The 18,119-nt window shown below is 36.9% G+C and overlaps 1 protein-coding gene across 1 annotated transcript in view; it reads left to right on the top strand.

Annotated features, from left to right (window-relative positions):
- Positions 1 to 18,119, top strand: part of LOC136859080 (uncharacterized) — a 357,013-nt gene that overhangs the window by 259,016 nt on the left and 79,878 nt on the right. The window contains exons 14-15 of the mRNA XM_067138671.2: positions 7,524 to 7,710; positions 7,820 to 7,907. Coding sequence (XP_066994772.2) covers positions 7,524 to 7,710; positions 7,820 to 7,907 — 275 coding nt within the window. The remainder of the gene's footprint in view (positions 1 to 7,523; positions 7,711 to 7,819; positions 7,908 to 18,119) is intronic.

Below are 18,119 nucleotides of genomic sequence, written 5' to 3'. Positions count from 1 at the left end.
GTGTTGATTTTATTTCCAAAAAAGTACTGTTATTAAGAAAAGTTTCTGTTTTTTAATAAAAAATTCAGTAGATTTTTGCAAAGTACTCAAAAACTTTAAATTAACACCACATCAAGTAACATGTCCCTTTGATATCAAGGACATGTATACAAATATTCCAGTGGACGAAACAATAAAAATTATCAGGAAGAATCTTATAGAACACAAACAACTCGGCATGCCAGAAGTAGAAGATTTCATTAATATACTTAAATTCGTTACTAAACACAATTACTTCACTTTCAATAAAAAAAATATACAGACAATAAGGCCTCCCAATCGGTGCTCCCGCTTCCGGCATTTTAGCCAATATTTATCTTGATTACCTCAAACATACCAAAATAATAGGACAAATAGAAGGTCTCAATTTATGGATACGCTTTGTGGACGACACTTATGCCTTAATAGATCAAAGAGAGAATAACAGTGACAATATCCTCACTAAATTAAATACACTTGATTCCAGAATAAAGTTTACATTAGAGAAAGAAAAAGAAAGCTCCATTAACTTTTTAGACATAAATGTAACACTGAAAAAGGAAGAGTTTGTCTTCAAGATACACAGTGAAACCCACTTTCACTCCCATTACAATAAAGAACTACTCATTGCACCCAGAATCGCAAAAAAGGTCAGCTTATTAAGTTACATATATAGAGCGTTTAATATACCCCTTACACACACAGAAAGAGAAAAAGAACTACGCTTTATTCGCAAACAAGCCCAATACAACGGTTCTGAACCAAAAATAATAAACAAAATAATCGGTAAATTCAAACAGAAATTACAAACTAACCTAAAACCCGAAACAAAAAAGAAAGGCAAATATGCCAAGTTCACGTTTAATAACCCTAATTTATACACAGTAACCAATTTATTTAGAAAATATAATTATAAGATCGCATATTCAACCAGCAATAACACAAAGCATAAATTATTTAATTACAATAGTGTTAATTCCCTAGGAAAAAACAAACATTCTGAATCAGGAGTTTATAAATTGAAGTGTCACCAATGCAAGAAAAGTTATGTCGGACAAACAGGGCGCAGTTTTACTGTAAGATACCAGGAGCATGTCAACGCTGAAAGACATAAAAAAAATTCTGCGATGGGTCAACACATGAGTTCAACCGGACATCAATTTACAACCATAGAACAGGATTTAACTATATTGCATAAAATAAACAAAGGAGCTCTCCTTAACACATTAGAAAATCTATACATTTATTTAGAACAAAAAAGCAATCAGGACAATAACCTAAATGAAACTATTGACATTAGAAATCCTATATTTGAGGGAACACTATCAAGTCTTGAAATTTTAGGCAAAAGACGCAATACAAACAGTAACAGGATAAATAAGAACGAACCTCCGCCATTTTGTAAGTCCCCTCTCCCTAGCCCCTCTAAAGTTGATGCCGTCACAGTAACCGACACGCCCCCTACCCTCTCCGCAACCTTGCCTCCCCCTAAGGAGGAGCATACAACGGAACGCACACACCATTACTATACAAGACGCAAAGCAGCAACAAACGTCCCTCCAGGGTCACAGTAGAATTGGAGTCTACCATAGCAAGGTAAAGAACTTTTTTATACTTTTAGTTATCATGTAAAGACACATGTTTTTTAAACAAATTTCCATTTCCTTATTTTATTTCATTTCAGAAATTGAAACGAAACTCCCTTCACAAATATTGTTCAGCAATCAGCTTCAAAGTTCCACACTAGACTCAATCAAAGGCACCATAAGCAAACTCATAATATATAACAACATACCTGGAAGGAACAGAAGATAAAAAATTCAATCATTTGAACAGTGTTACGAAGTCAAATATTTTTTAAAACTTTTAACCGCAAACACTTTTTTAATGTAACAAAATGAAATTTTTAACAACTATTCAAATGAATAGACATAGTTTTTAAGCTGACCAACTATGTAATCATCCGCTCTCACATTATTAACACACTAAACCTACATTGTTTTTAATGTAATTGGTAATTTCAGTAGTTTTTAAATGAATCAATGTGCCGTACCTGCAAATTAATGTATTTTAAATCTTAGCAATTCACCTAAGCTACAATAACAGCTGAGGATGTTCCTAAATAAGGAACGAAACATGTACTGTTGACAAATAAAAAACTTCTGCCAAAGGCAAAAAAAGTATCAAAACAGTGGAAGAATTTTAAATATTGTAAAATTTAGAGATCCTATTCTGTCAGGGCTTCTGGCGTGTAGTCTATATGATCAACAAGTGTATCTAAAAGTGCTCAGTGGGACAGTGTCATATATGCCAACTATTTAAACTGTATCATGGCCCTAAAACAAATTAGTTGACTTCACTTATGAACATTTAACATGGCTACAAAGAGAGCGAACAAGCAAACACAGAAGAGACGTGCATTGAGGAAGCATGCTGGGCATGCGCTTATTAATAAAGTAATTGATCTTCTTGCTATTGAGCTTCCTCTTCCAAGCTATCAATACTGTGACCCTTGCACTCAATTCGATGTTTGTCTAGCACATGCTGATCCTGGTATTAATATGTTAGATGCTGCTTGCAAAGAACATGATCTTGCTTGCCATGCTAGTAAACGTGAAAACATACCTGAACTGAGACATGCAGCTGATAAAATTCTACTTTGTAAAGTTATGCAGTATGTGAAGTCTCCTAATGCTACAATTGCTGAGAAGATAGCAGCACTTGTTGTTGCAGGCGCATTGAAAGGAAAACTTTTGCTAGGTGGAGGAATTAGTAGATGAAGGCAGCAGAGACTATCTAGGGCTAAACATGGTTTACTAAAAAGTGTACACTTGCTAAAAAAAAAATGTGATTTTTTAAAACATAATAAAGTTTTGCTTGATTTTGTGTTCTACATTAGTCCTACTCTACTCCAAGTTCTGACTAATAATGTTGATTTTCAACTTTAATTTGAGGAATGGTAGAGTTTCTAGAATATAAATGTATCAACGTTTTTTGAAGTTATTTAAAACCAGGCCGATTGTGAGAAAATGATTGAATTGAGCCGATTGTTGGAAAATGATTGAATTGAATGTAATAGAAGTTCATATGTAATGGTCAGGAATAAAACTCTAACATGGAATTTGTGTAGGAACAAGCCTGTGCTGTGTAGACAATCATTTTACCTTTGAATAATAGGCATGAAGTATCAGTAACTATGTGCTACAAACTATTAAGGTTAAGAATAAATGTTATTATGTAGATGATGAATAATTTTATTTATGTTAGCTAAAATAGTTGTTTAGGATAAAATCTAGAATTCTATCTTCATATAATCATGTTATTAGTGGTTCTATCAAAAAGTACAACATGAACAAATTTCTAGAAAATAAATTTCCTAATTTTTTCTTAACATATTTTTCTCTACAGCCTATAATAACAGAGATAATCTTGTATTTAGACTAGCTGAGTTGCGAGAAAAATGGTTGAACAGAATGTAAAAGTTAGGAATAAAGTGCAGTTGTGTAGGCTAAGTTATAAATAATTTTATTCATGCAAAAAACCAAACTTAGAGAACACATTAATAACAGAAAATAAACTAGCAGACCCGTGCGATAAATCTTGCATGTTCATAAACTACACTTTCCCGAATAGGTTTATAATGAGAGACTTAAGGAAAAAGGTTATGTTTTTTTATTTCAAGCAAATGATTTACAATTATTTATGCCTATATCTACAGTCTCTCCTTAAATACAACTTTGGAAGTGACAATGCAGTCTTCGAGTACAACTTGTTTCTCATTTTTGCTGAGAGAAACAAAACTATTATTGAAAGATATAACTCTGGAGAAAGATACATATAATTGGCCGTGCAGGAACACAGAGGCTCGGGCAAATGCAGTCCCGGGACCATATAAGCTTCACCATACCTGCACTTCTTGTTCAGCCATTCTTCCTTAGCTGTTCATTTTATTAATATTGGAAGGGTTTTTTACTCTTAATGTTTTAATGACAACACACCATCAATCAGTGCAATATATACACTGCATCTTTCTTTTCTTTGGTAGCTGCAAAATCCCTATCTATAGCCATTTGTGAGTATCCTGGCATGAAAAATCAGTCTGTATGATCAGGTTATTAGAAATGAACTCTGATATCAGCTGAGAGAGAAGTTTTAAGAAACAGGAACCAATATAATCTCAGCCATTTGAAACTACATTTTCAGATCATACATTCTTAACTGCTCTATTATCATTTAACATATGAATACCAACGTTATGTGTCCATAGCTGACACAAGATTGACATTAAGAAGTAGACTACAACTATCTTCACCACTACACAATTATATATTTTGGGTCATTTGTGTTTTCTCTGCTGCCACTTGAGCTAAATGCAGTTGTTTTATTACTCTAAATCCAGAGCTGTGCACCTACTCATCACAAAACTTGCAAGTGTCTGCTAAAGTTATCTTAAAATTATTAATGCATATATCGAAAACATCACAATATGTGTGAAGCTTTATTTGTATTACTCTTTGCTGATCAGAATCTGTACCTTTATCAGCAAATTTTTCACTGCATTCTTGAACATAAAGTCTGTACATTTCCTCAACTGAGTGAACTGAAGATATGTATAAATATCACAGCAATAGAAGCAGCTTTTGCATGGTTAGACTGTGTGCGTTTGCAGAATTTCACCCAGGCATGCCATTTGGGCTCATTAGTTGGATTGGCACCCCCCCCTTCGAGACACTGCTTAGCAGTGACAGGTCAACAGTGCGGTCCTGCTGTTTTTGCAGCCAGGTATTGCTAGCCTGTTACAGGAGAAGTGAATTCACAGTTTTCAAAAAGTGTACCCATAGATATACAATTTTCAAAAAAAAAAAAAAAAAGCCTTTCACAGCCACAGATCGAAATATCACAGCAATAGAACCACAGCTAAAGGGGATGTAGAGACATGTTATCCTGTAATGAAAGGAAAGAAGCTATTGACAGACCCTGGTTAAAATATTGTCTGCAATAGTAGCAATAGTTTGTATGTGATACGCTAATGTATTCATAAAGGCTGCAGGAAACATTTAAAAAATTAGTAAAACGGAGGCCATATTGCATTCTGTTACAGTGTGTATATAAGCAGTGTAAAACATAACCTCACTAGGTAACAACACACAAACCTCTTACCTTGATGCGACGTAGAGTAATACCAGATATGTTCATAGAGTAATACCAGATATGTTCAGGAATGCCTTCTGACTTAGTGGCTTAACTTCATTCTTCACCATAACATCATACTTGTAGGTAAACTTGGACTTACTTTCTTCTCTGACAAGTCTGTCCTTTTTGAATGCCTTTCGAGGTTGATTTTTCTCGATGAAATCCAAAAGGTATTCTGCTTATTATAATCACAAGTCCATAAACCTGGATAAAGTATGTCTCCTTCACATCACCAGACAAACTTTGAAACACACAAGTTGATTGACGAATCTTCATAAAAGGAAAGAAAAATTCCACCTAATCAATACATTTATTTTCTTGTAAAGTATTACAATCTAGGACCGGTTTCGACCCTGCATAGGTCATCCTCAGCTATATCAGAATCACATTTGCATTTCTATCTTATACCTCTGAAAGACCTTCATGATATATTGTTTCATAATTTTCAGTGAAAATTTATCTTAAAAACTTACAAATTTCTAAGCGTTGTGTTAAAATTAAAAATTAAAATTACAAAACTTTGTCTATTATATACATGCCCTTGGGCTGACAGAATGCATCCTTGGGTTGATTAAGCATCTATCTTAGGTATTGTTGCTTATTCTGTTGAATCGAATCCCTTTTATACTTATGTACAATCGTGAATAGACTATCAGTAAAATTTGATAAATAAAGCTTGCGTGATAATTATAATAAAATATCATGTTACATCTTTATACCTTATTGCTGGAGTGATATTATTTTAGGCAAAATATAAATGCGTGTTGACCTCTATAAAATATTTTTACATAAACACACTAATGTACTTTAAAGCCTAATCATTGTACTTTAAAGTCTAAAATACTTATTGCTTGGATCTTGCGTTGTTATGTGGTAAAATATTATAACAATTTGTCTTATATAACATCAGATATTGATAATGTTTAAATATGCCGTGTATGGTTGGCTTTTAAATCTAATGATTAAATGTCAGTTCCTTCTTGCATAAAATTACAAGTTTCATATTATGTTGATTATGTATTGTATAAAATATAAATGTCTATTAAATTGAATGCTTATCATTTACTACAGAAGTTTTAAAAACACTTGAATGTCTAGTAATATAGTCAGTGTGTTTAGTGACACTGAAACGCGTTGGCCTTGATTCTTGCGTTATATTTCCATAATTTGCCTTTTTTTTTTTTATATATGTCGAATGTTGATCTTTATAGGTTCCATTTGTAAATAACAGCACTTTCCTATAATTGTGAAATGGATCAATATAAGCTTGATACGTGTTAAATTATGGAATATATGTGTGATTCAGTTCTGGCCTAACTTCTGGAGTTTTCTCCCATCAAATGCCGTAAGACAATCAAGATGATTGACGAATGTTAACAGAAAATCTCTAATGGTTCCCATATTTTTTCTGGAACCACTGTGAAATTTTTTGCCACTGTTTCTGTTCAACTTCCCTTTGTTTACAACCCATCCAGTTGAGTTTTGCCCTTTTACCAGAAATTCGGGAATAACAACACACTCTGGGCACGGATGCTGCCTTACTGTCTACGATATCATGACCTCTCAGTGGACATCAACAAAAGTGCACACTGTTGGGATATGTTATTTATTCACCGGGAATATGTTCATTTTCAATACGGATGAATTTTAAAGGTGGAATATGAGAGTTCTGGCATATCCCAATTCATTTGAGACTTCAGCATATGAAAGATAGATGAGGAGTATACTCTCATACTTTGATGTTATTATGCTGAGCGCCTCAGTTGTAAAATACATGCTGAGTTTTTTAAAAGTATGCCCAGGTGCTTTTCTGTGGTATTGAAATAAACGTGCATTCATTCATATAGACAGAAATTGATTCAGTGGTCGCTGTGGATTTATGCGATATTGATGGGATGGTTATTTTAGTCACACAAAATCATATTTTTCTTAATGTACAGAGAAAATGATTTAGTTACAGGAATTGAGTAAGAAGATATTATTTCACTAAGCTTTAGATTTTTATAGTAATTGGTATGCAATTTATAAATTCCCTTACACAACATGAAATATCCTTGAATGTTTTAGATTACTTGAGAACTAAACATTAGCTTTGGCTCTGGCAGATTACCTTGTTCATCGTGATATTTTGTAATAGTTTGTATTTTATCGGGTTTAGGATTTGGAACTCAATTTTCCTCACGATTCTTCAAATACTTGGTTCTCAAATTAAAATGTATCCTTATGAATTCTGCAGCTTTTATAAATTCAATTTGTAACATAATCACATTTTAAAAAATTTTAAAAATGGATCTTCCTTTTCTTTTATGCAGCTCTGGACTTCAGCCGTGAGGAAAATGGCCGTTATCTGATGACAGGCTCAGTGGATTGTACGATGAAATTATGGGACTTGGAAGATACATCTTCACCTATTAATACAGTTCGAAGGGGTATGATCACTGATGGATTGTGGCTTCCCCATTGGCCTTCCTCCATTATTTCCTTTGATGATGTATATAAGTGAGTTTCTTTCTGTTTATTTTTATTAATAATACAGTTATTAAGTGAAACATTTATTGTCTTTTGTGTTGATTATTATTGATCTTTATGTGTTTCTGTTGTGTTCCAGTATGGGCCACTGTAATGGCACAATCAATACTCCCCGAGGCTTTGGTTTTAAACCGTATCCTCTTCTTGCTCAAAATTCAGCTGCTTGGGTAAGACTTCTCATGTTTAAATACAGTAATTTCTTTTTCAGTGAATGCTTTTAGTTGGTTGGTTGCTTGTGGAAATCAAGTTAGTCCCCCCCCCCGCTTTCTTCAACAGAGAAAGGTCTTTTAAAAAGTCAAGTGTCAGGATGCTATGAAGAAGCGTCATTGAAGGTCAACAGTGAATGTACTCTCTAGCTTCCATAAACCTATAATGTCAGTCAGAACAAGGACAGTGACCAGAGAAAATCATAATGAAAAGATCAAAGAAATGAAATGGGCTCAAATAACTGTGTATAATATCAGGCTTGGCTGGGAACCTTACTTTATCATTACCTGAGAATCATTTTCTGTAAATAACTTCTTCATATTGATTCTTATGAGTTGAAATGTGTTTCTGTATGACACCTAATTTCTAAATTCATTATTTTTGAAACTGTATTGTTGGATGGAGGTGCATTTTGAATTTGCATTGAAAGAAAATATTTAAAACCAAATTTATTAAATCTTGTAGAGAGACTTCCTCTTTGTCGACGTAGTGGTTCAGTAATGTCATACATAGTCTGTAACGCAAGCTTCAATGAAAATTGTAATTCCCATGTCGTGTGATAAAAAATTAGATCATTATCATCATCCCTCCTTTCCCTTTATTCAGCTCCTGCCGGGTTGGGGCATTTATGACACTTCTCCACCTTCCTCTCTCCTCTTCAATCATTTTGTCCCAGTTCAGATTTCTTCTTCTTGCACTTCTTTTTATTGAATTGATCCACCTTGGTTCTAGGTCTCCCTCTCGCTCTCTTTCCCTCAAACTTTATCTCCATCATCTGTTTTGGTATTCTTTTCATCCTCTTAACATGTCTAAACCATCTTGGTTTACTTCCTATCAATTCTCTCCTTTAGGTTTTCTATTCCGACCACCTTTCTCACATCTTTGTTTCTCAGTCTGTCTTTTCTTGTCTTTCCGATCATACTTATTAGGTATTTCGTTTTGCTGGCTTGAATTCTACTTTCCTCCCTACTTGTCATTGTCCATATCTCTGCCGCATACGTCAGTATGGGTGCATAATACGTTTTGTCCACTATCTCTTTACACTTGCTTGGTACTTCCTTATTCCAGACAAGGTTTCTTACACTCTGGTAGAATGCATTGCCCTGTTGCATCCTCTTGGTAATCTCCGTGTCCAGCCTTATAGTCTGCATTAATTCACTCTCTAGATATTTGAAACTGTCAACAATTTCAATATTTTGACTACCACTTTTCACACTACCTTTCTCTTGTCTTTCTCCTCTTGATATCACCATGGTCTTCTTTTCTCTGCACTGATTTTCATACCATACTTATCAATTTTTTTGTTCAGTGCATGAAGTTGTTCTTGTATTTCTTTGCTGTTCATTCTCCTGACCATAGTATCTTCTGCAGTTAGTAATAACTTAATCTCCTTACTCCCATATGATTCCTTTGTCTCCTTTACAATTTCATCCATAACCATTAGAAACAAAAGAGGTGACAGCTCACTCCTCAGTCTTAGTCCAGTTTCATTTCTAAACCTTTCTGTCTTTCCCAATGGAGTCTATGCTGCTGACACAATTGTTGTACATTGCTTGCACCATTTCTACAGTTTGTGTATCCAGTCTCTTTTTGACTATGGTTTCCCAAACCTTCTCCCTGGGAATGCTATTGTATGCCTTTGTTAGATCTATGAATGTCATGACCAGATCTATTCCATATTCTCAATTCTTATCCATCAGTTGCCTCATGCTGAAGATTGGATCCACTGTAGATCTTCCTCTTCTAAAGCCATACTTTTTTTCTTGCAACTCTTATTCTACCTTCTTATTCTCCTCTTTAATATCCTTTCCAGTATAATTTTCCACTTGTGATAAGGGTGTGATTCCTCTATAGGTATTGCACACTTTTTTGTCCCCCTTCTTAAAGATGGTTATTATTATTATTATTATTATTATTATTATTATTATTATTATTATTATTATTATTTTTCTTTTTTCAGCCTATTCCCTTTCCCCAGTCTTCTGGCACATGTTTCTGTTTCCATATGCACTTTAACAGTCTGTAGTACACCTATTGTAGTCCAACAGCCTTTATCATTTCCACACTGTTTTCTTTCGTACCTTGTGCCTTGCCCATTTTCATTTTACGAATTGCTAATTCCACCTCTAACATTGTTATATCATATTCTATTGAGTTGTCACTAGAGGATGTATTCATATGCACTGAAAATGGAAAAATTTGCATGCATCTGTAGACTAAAACCCAGCAATATATGCACTGTTGTGTACTTTGCAAAATACTTGTTTTTCCTCTATGTATAAGGTTTGTTCTCCAAATATCAACTGCTGAATCAGAATACTTCTACTTGCTTTTTCATTTGGCAAGGATTTTAGTGGTTACTGGTCTTCGTACAACAGAAAAATATAAGTACCTATAGGTTATAGGTTCAACATAGGAACGGCTCTGGTGAGCTCGCAATGCACTAAACAGGCTTGCCAACGTCAGAGCATTATCCACAGTTACTGAAGAACACAAAACATGAACGGTAAAGATATGTTAGCGCTACGAAATATTGGTCTGGGCTGGTTAGGTCTTGCTAGTGACAAAACTATAGGAACATGGAAAATAATGGCCTTATTTAGTTTCAGTGTACAACAATTGAGTATAGGTGGTCTCTGTGGAGACTGTTTCTGGTTGTTTGCATAGATACAGCTTTACCAGTTGCCTGCCATATGACATTGCGCAGTTCTATTGCGGTGTCCGCTGGGTTCCTGCGAACCAGGATTGGTATGTGATGATCATCAGATGCTGTTGTTGACCGCAGGCGACTACTGCAAGGACGGTTTTCAACATTTTCTGTCACAATAGCAGCTGTATGTCTTCACAATATAGCTATGGTGTACACCATCCAGGCCAGCAATTGCCCTGATGCAGTATCACTATGCGCATATGGACAAAAGTAGTAAAGTCTCTTTGAGGCATGTCTGTGTACTACACAGGACATAAATGTGCTCTTGTCATGTTGTGTTCACACATGACTGGAACAGTGCACTCTTCTAGACTGTTCTGAAACTGTGTTATTACCTCTACGTCCATTAACAGGTAGCATTAAACGTCATTCGAATGTCTGTCTGTCGTGCAACAACTCTTAGAGCGAAAATTCTTCACGAACACAATAAATACAGTTGGTGCAAAACATTTCTTGAAGTGTGTATTCTAAATTAAAAAGACAATAACTCTTTTCTTCTTAACATTCTTTTTAAAACGCCCAGTGTTTTAAAAGGTACCCATATAATTTACATAGCGTAGAGGCACTAACTGTAATGGACTGCCCATAATGGTTACAGGTTTCATCTCACCATTAAGGAGAAATTATTATGAGAAACTGAAATCATCACAGAAATTAATTCTACAAAGAATATAATGTGTCATTGGTGCTTTTTTGTATGCATTAGTTGACCAACATATGTATTCGAATAACACTTCCATTAGCTAAACGAACAGAACTCATACCTGAGTTTCTGAACACGAAACCATACGTTTCTCTTTTGAGCATGTTTAGAAACTGGCACTCAATTACAGCTTATAAATCTCATATTTTGTCCCGTATCGGCTCAACACAACTAAGGTTAAGTTTTAAGGAGATTCCCGCCTTCCAATACTTGTCAATTACCTATAGCTAGTTTATTGTTTACATGACATAATCCAGCTTAATCTCTAGGTGTATACAACTTAGAACATGTTTCGTTCCGATTATGGAACATCTTCAGCTAAAAGATTTGACAATAATGGCAGGACAATTAAAACACATGTAATGATTATGATGATGAAATAAAATGTTCATTCATGTTGAGTTAAAATTTCCAACAAGTCAATGTCCAGGTAACGAATAAAATCGGCGTAAGTGGTCTTCTTTATGCTGGAGACATGTATGCTTGTTGATCTTGAAGATAAAATTGAGTATATAAAAGATTTTCTTAAAATATGGTTGTCGGGGGAACTCTTGAAACAACCGTAGTTGAAGTTGAGCTTTGAAGTTAGACTGTTAAAATGAGTCTCGTAATCGGTCGTGTTGTATTTAGCGTCCTCCCTTACGCCGATTTTATTCGTTACCTGGACACTGACTTGTTGGAAATTTTAACTCAACATGAATGAACATTTTATTTCATCATCATAATCATTTGCAAATCTTTTAGCTGAAGATGTTCCATAATCAGAACGAAACATGTTCTAATTTGTATGCACTTAGATTAAGCTGGATTATATCATGTAAACAATAAACTAGCTATAGGAAATTAACAAGTATTGGAAGGTGGGAATCTCCTTATAACTTATCCTTAGTTGGCACTCAATGCCAATTTCAAGAATAAGGTCCCTGACGAACACAGGCATTCGTTTGAAGAGTGATTGATGGCTTGCTGAGAACATTGTAGTAATTTTTGTTGCTTATAATGTTTTCTATAGTGGCTGTGTACGATGGGGTTACTGATAGCCCACTTCACAGATTGGCACTTTATGATAAGATGTAGCTTGTTTGATTTACAATACATTTAAAGTTCTTTATGCTACTGTAAGTGTTCGTGCTAAATACAGTATGTTTCTAGATGATGATTCCAGAGTGATAAGCATATTTGATCGTCACTCTTATGTACCATGTCCCACTAAATTTAACGCAGGGAAAAAGGAAATATCCCAGGGAAAACACAGGAGAAAATACACGGAAACAGACCTAGCTTACTTGTGGGAACCCTGAATAAACAAAACTCAAATATTGATTATGAAACACTTATTTGCATCATTTCATAGAGCATGTGACATCAGTGACAGTACACTTTCTATTTCAACACACCCTATTTATGCAAATCCACAGCCGCCACAGCATCTTTGGCGACCAAGGCCTACAGTAACAACTAATGTGATGTCACCGACGGTACATTTTCTATTTCAACACACCCTATTTATGCAAATCCACAACCGCATTATCTTTGGCGACCAAGGCCTATGGTAACAACTAATGTGATGTCACTGGTGGTACACATTTTGTCACGTTACACAAATTCTCGGATGACCCCCAGCCATAAGACATATTCATGTCAAAACGGTGTTCAATATGTAGGATTATAAGTTGCCATTTTTACATTTTATGTGCATCTGTCTCGCTGGTTTTTTTATATTTAGTGCCAAGGAAACAAACTGTAATTACTTTACACAATGAGGAATATACATCAGAGATTTTTGTTAAATAAAGTTTAAACAGGGTCTTTTAAAATGTATGGAACGGCTCACGAAAAATGGGACAATATGTGTCCAATATATTTTTTGCTGGGAAAGTGGGACACTTTAGAGAAATGAGGGACAATCCCGCAAAATAAGGGACATCTGGTCACCGTATTGTAAAGGCTTCCAGTGGCGAACTGAATTTTTACACGTTCATTTCTTTGCATTGTTGTACCGATTTGAATATGAATATTATATGTTGTTTTATACAAAATAATAATAATAAAAACTGCAATTATGTATGTATTTATGTGCACGTATGTCAAGAATATGCGCATATATATGGATTTATATGCACTATAAAATTTATTTAAAGATAAAAATTTCATTGTTCCGTATTGAAATTATTAACATTAAAAATTAAATAAATTGAAGTTCAACCAATTCAATACATAAAAGAATGACTTGAAAAAACAATTTCTCTTTACAATTGTTTTTTCAAGTCATTCTTTTATGTATTGAATTGGTTGAACTTCAATTATTTAATTTTTAATACTACAAAAGTTAGTTGTTCTGTTTCAAATGGTATGAATCGCCTTTATTTCTTATGGACATATTATATCTTGAAAGAAACAAAACAACTCCCTGTGGGTGGGGATGCAGACAGAGAATACATCTATGGTATCCCCTGCGTGTCGTAAGAGGCTACTAAAAGGGGTGACGTAGACACAGAAATGAATTGTAGCTTTGGTACCATGTGTTGTACCACCTGTAGTTGAGAGGGGCTGAATACATCCACAAGCAATCCCTGCCTGTCATAGAAGGTGACTAAAAGGGTCATGTGGCCATCGGTCCCTTCTTTATTTCTTCTTTAGGGTTAGTTGTAGACCGAATCAAAATCTGATGTGCATGCTGCTTGGGAATGGGCCTCTTATGTGTGCGATTATGCTCGAAAGCTCAGACGGTATCCCAAGAGACCAGTTGGGTGGGAGCACCATATACTCAATAGTAGTATCCACCTGACAATGCACACTGGTCCTCGCACAGCTGACCTGACAATGCACACTGGTCCTCGCACAGCTGAATGCCAAAAGGACGCACTATTTTTAAATTTTTTTTAATGTATACTTATCACTCTGTACACGCTATGGGGTGGGTGCTATTGCGGGTGATTTGAGCAAGGGAGTGCTAATGCTCATTGCCTCAGTCAGCCCATATTATACTTGTAACTTGTAATATTATATCTTGTCGAATATTGACCCTGGGCAATACCTGCTATGACCAGGTGGGTATTGTCTTGGCAGCTTGGTTCGGCTACAGAGACCCGTGATCGGAGTGGTTGGCATTCGGGGAAGATGTTTCTGGGCATAGCTGGAAACAAACGCCTACAGTCTGCCCCGGATGGTCTGCCCGCAAGTCTTTAACTTATGATTCCCTGAGTGGGGGGTGGGGTGGCAAACCCCTGGGATCAAGCACAGTGCGAAGGCATGAGATCCAGTTTCCATAGGTTCCTGATTGCTACCAGAAACAATAGCAAGGTTTAAGCTGGTGAAGTCTATGTTGTTCAGTAGACACATTGAAGGTGTCTATGACAAACTTGAAGACTTAAAAAAATGTGCAGCGGTAGCTTGTGACTGAAGACGCGCACTGCAGTTCTGCTTGAGCAGTTGCTCAAGTTGGACCACTTTGGCGAAACCCCTGTCCTTGAATCGGGGTTGTGGAGTCATCATCCCCCGCGATCTCATCTTGAACACTGGCGGTAAGTTGATGGAAGAAGCACATGGCTTGACACATGTCTGGTGCATTACACGCTAAGTTAATGTTGAAGATGTTGCCACGGGTGCATTCATTCTCTCCTATAAATTGTCAGAGTTGCCAGAGAAAGTCAAGGTTACAACCTATCGTTGCGATGTGAGGTCGTATATCCCGCATCCAGTGCAGTGCTATCAATGCCAAAGATTCAGACACATGGTATCTCGTTGTTCGAATCCATCTGTGTGTAGTACACGTGGAAGAGAAGCTCATGGAGTGGAAGAGTGCACACTCCCGAACAAGTGCACTAACTGCTCTGATCTTCATTCTCCTCGAGATAGAAACTGTCCAGTATATCTCATTGAGAAGAAGATCCTAGATGGTCTCCTCTACTGTAAGTTTAATTCCATGAATGCTCCTTCAAAACACTAGACTTTAGCGTGATAGCACAGATTCTACCAGGTTCGTCGTTTGCTTCGTCAACACGTGCGAAGATTGCTGTGTCCAAGGCAGCAGTTGCTACGGTGAGTAACGCTGCAAAGAGTAAAAGCTCAAAGATGGGGTCTACCCAGCCTTCGACCACACAGATGCCTGTGCCGGCTAAGAAATACAAGCCAAAGTCTCCCTCCCCCAAGAGATTGGTGAAAGCCGTACCGTGCCCAAGCCGGCGGAGCAAAGAATCCATCTCCCAGCCTGTCTAACCAAGGAAAGAAGGCGGGAAGAAAGGACACCCTTACCAGGCGCTCCCCACCCTCCTACAAATGGGGAAACATGTCCTCCATTTGGAGGGTATGTATCAGCGCCAGAAAATCCACCTGCTGGAAAATCTGCGTACTTCCCCCATAGGAGGAAACGCTGCTCCCGAAGAGTGTCTAAAAAGCTCAAGGTGTACATCACCTCCGGTGTCGAAGTGATGCATCTCGAGCATCCATCTCCATCTTTGGGTTAGAAAGCGTCTCGCCGCTTATGACCCAAAACTCTTCCAAAAATTCCACGCTATGTCACTGTTACAGTGGAATTGTAATGGTTATGACAGGCATCTAACTGAGCTGCACCAGCTAATCAGTCTTTTTGCGGCGAGTATAGTCTGTATTCAAGAAACTAATCTCAGACCAGGTCATCATATGGTCCTGAGAAATTTTAGACTATACTCGACGAAACAGGATTGTGCCAACTGGGCTTCCAGTGGCGATGGTATTTTCACTTGTTCTGACAATGATGTAATTGATCTTATAGATTTTAATGCCCGTCACCCATTATGGGGCCCTGAAATGCCTTGTCCCACAAGGGGAGTTGGGGCAGTTAATAAGAGAGCTGGATTTATGTATTTTGAATACAGTTAATAAGAGAGCTGGATTTATATATTTTGAATACAGGGGAACTAACATATTTCAGCATAGTGCACGGGTACCTTCTCCCGCAGTGATGTTAGTCTTTGCAGCCGTGTGCTCGTTCCCCTGTTTCGGTGGGATGTACACAATAACCTCTGTGACTGTGACCATTTCCCCAGTATTCTTACTTTGTTCAAACAGAAATCCATCAAGGCTCCTCCACAGTTGATTCTTAAACGTGCTTATTGGCCAAAGTTCATATCACTAGCTGTTTTTAATGATGCAAATAGCTGCAGCATAGACGAAGATATAACTTACATCAAATAAGTTATTCTTGCTGCTGCTTAGGAGCTATAAAAGAACAATGTCATGCTCATAAATGCTATCATGAGCACCCCACTGTGGCCAACTTGATAAAATTGAAAAAACTTTGTGCTAAGGCGCGAGTTCTTATTCAACAGAGAAGAAAGCTTCATGGGACAGATATGTGAAGTCATACACTGTCAACTCAAGTGTGGACTGAACTTACATGCATTTCAGGTGTGCAAGGACTATCCTCAGCACCGGGTATTTCCAATGCAGGCAGTATCGTCTCTAATCCATGTGCATTTGCTGAGTACCTTGCAAGCTATTTCACAGATGTATGTGGTTCTGGGAATTACCATCCTGAATCCCTAGCTCTGAAGCGGGAGGCAGAATGTTGTCCTCTTAGTTTTGCCACCAAGCATAAGGAGACTTGCCTTGACGCTTTGCAATGACATGGCTCCCAGACCAGATAATGTCCCTAACCAGATGTTGAAACACCTCAGCGAGGATAGCCTCCTGTATCTTCTTGGGATGTTTTCGCAAACGTGTTGTATTATCCTTGAAGCTCTGCGGTATGCGCTGTCCAATGAACGCCAGCACTTTCTGCTGTGTACCGCCTCCTCGAGCTTGTTGCAGTTTATTGATGCATTTTTCCCTTGACACCCTCTGGTGTCACTTCCACTTTTTATTTTAGTTGTATTTTTGATGATTGTATTTAACGTCCACTTTTAATTTAGTTGTATTTTTGATTATTGTATTTAGGCTGAAGATGCCCTTAATTGAGGGCGAAACATGTCCCATGCAACTAAGAATTTAATTATGTAACAACTATACGTGATAATATAAGTATTGAATAGGTGGAATAAATTAAAACACCTTTATCATTGTTGAACCCTCTGGTGCACCGGATCCAGGAGACCTGCTGGCCGGATGTTGAAGAACCAGCATCAGAATCATGTTTTTGTGGCTCCTAAGCCACATGGGTGTAGAAGGAAACTAGTTAGCTGATAAGGCTGCCCAGGAGGCGGTTCCATTGCCCGCCGTTGCTTTACAAGGTTCCAGCCAGTGATATTCATTCTCAGCTGAGACATTTGGTTATGTTCCATTGGGAGATGGAGTGGCAGACCACCTCTCTTCCAAATAGGCTGCGAACGATAAAAGGAACTACGAAGGTATGGAAGACTTCCCTTTGGAATTCTTGGAGAGAAGCAGTGGTATTATGTCGTCTTCAGATCGGCCACGCTAGAGCAACGCACTCCTACTCACTGAAGCAAGTAGCCCTCCCAGTGTGTACTTGTGGTGGTCACCTCTCCGTGGTACACATCCTTATGGAGTACGTGGACCTGGCCGATCTGCACCGTAGTCTAAAACTTCCGAGTTTCATCTCCGTCATTGTACAAGGTGACAAGCGGTCAACAGATCTCGTCATCCATTTTATGAGGGTCAGTGGCCTGTGTGAATTTTTCATTTGTTTTTCATTTTTATTTTATTGTTAACTACGTTTTATTGTATGGACTCTGTTTTAGTTAGTCCTTGTGTATTTTAATGTGTTTTTAACTTTTAATTTGAATTACAGTATACTGTATATATGATTTCACTTCAAGA

Source organism: Anabrus simplex, chromosome 1 (assembly GCF_040414725.1).
Source record: "Anabrus simplex isolate iqAnaSimp1 chromosome 1, ASM4041472v1, whole genome shotgun sequence".
Lineage (NCBI taxonomy): Eukaryota > Metazoa > Arthropoda > Insecta > Orthoptera > Tettigoniidae > Anabrus > Anabrus simplex.
The sequence above is the reverse complement of the archived record's forward strand: the minus strand, read 5'-3'. Positions and strand labels throughout refer to the sequence as shown.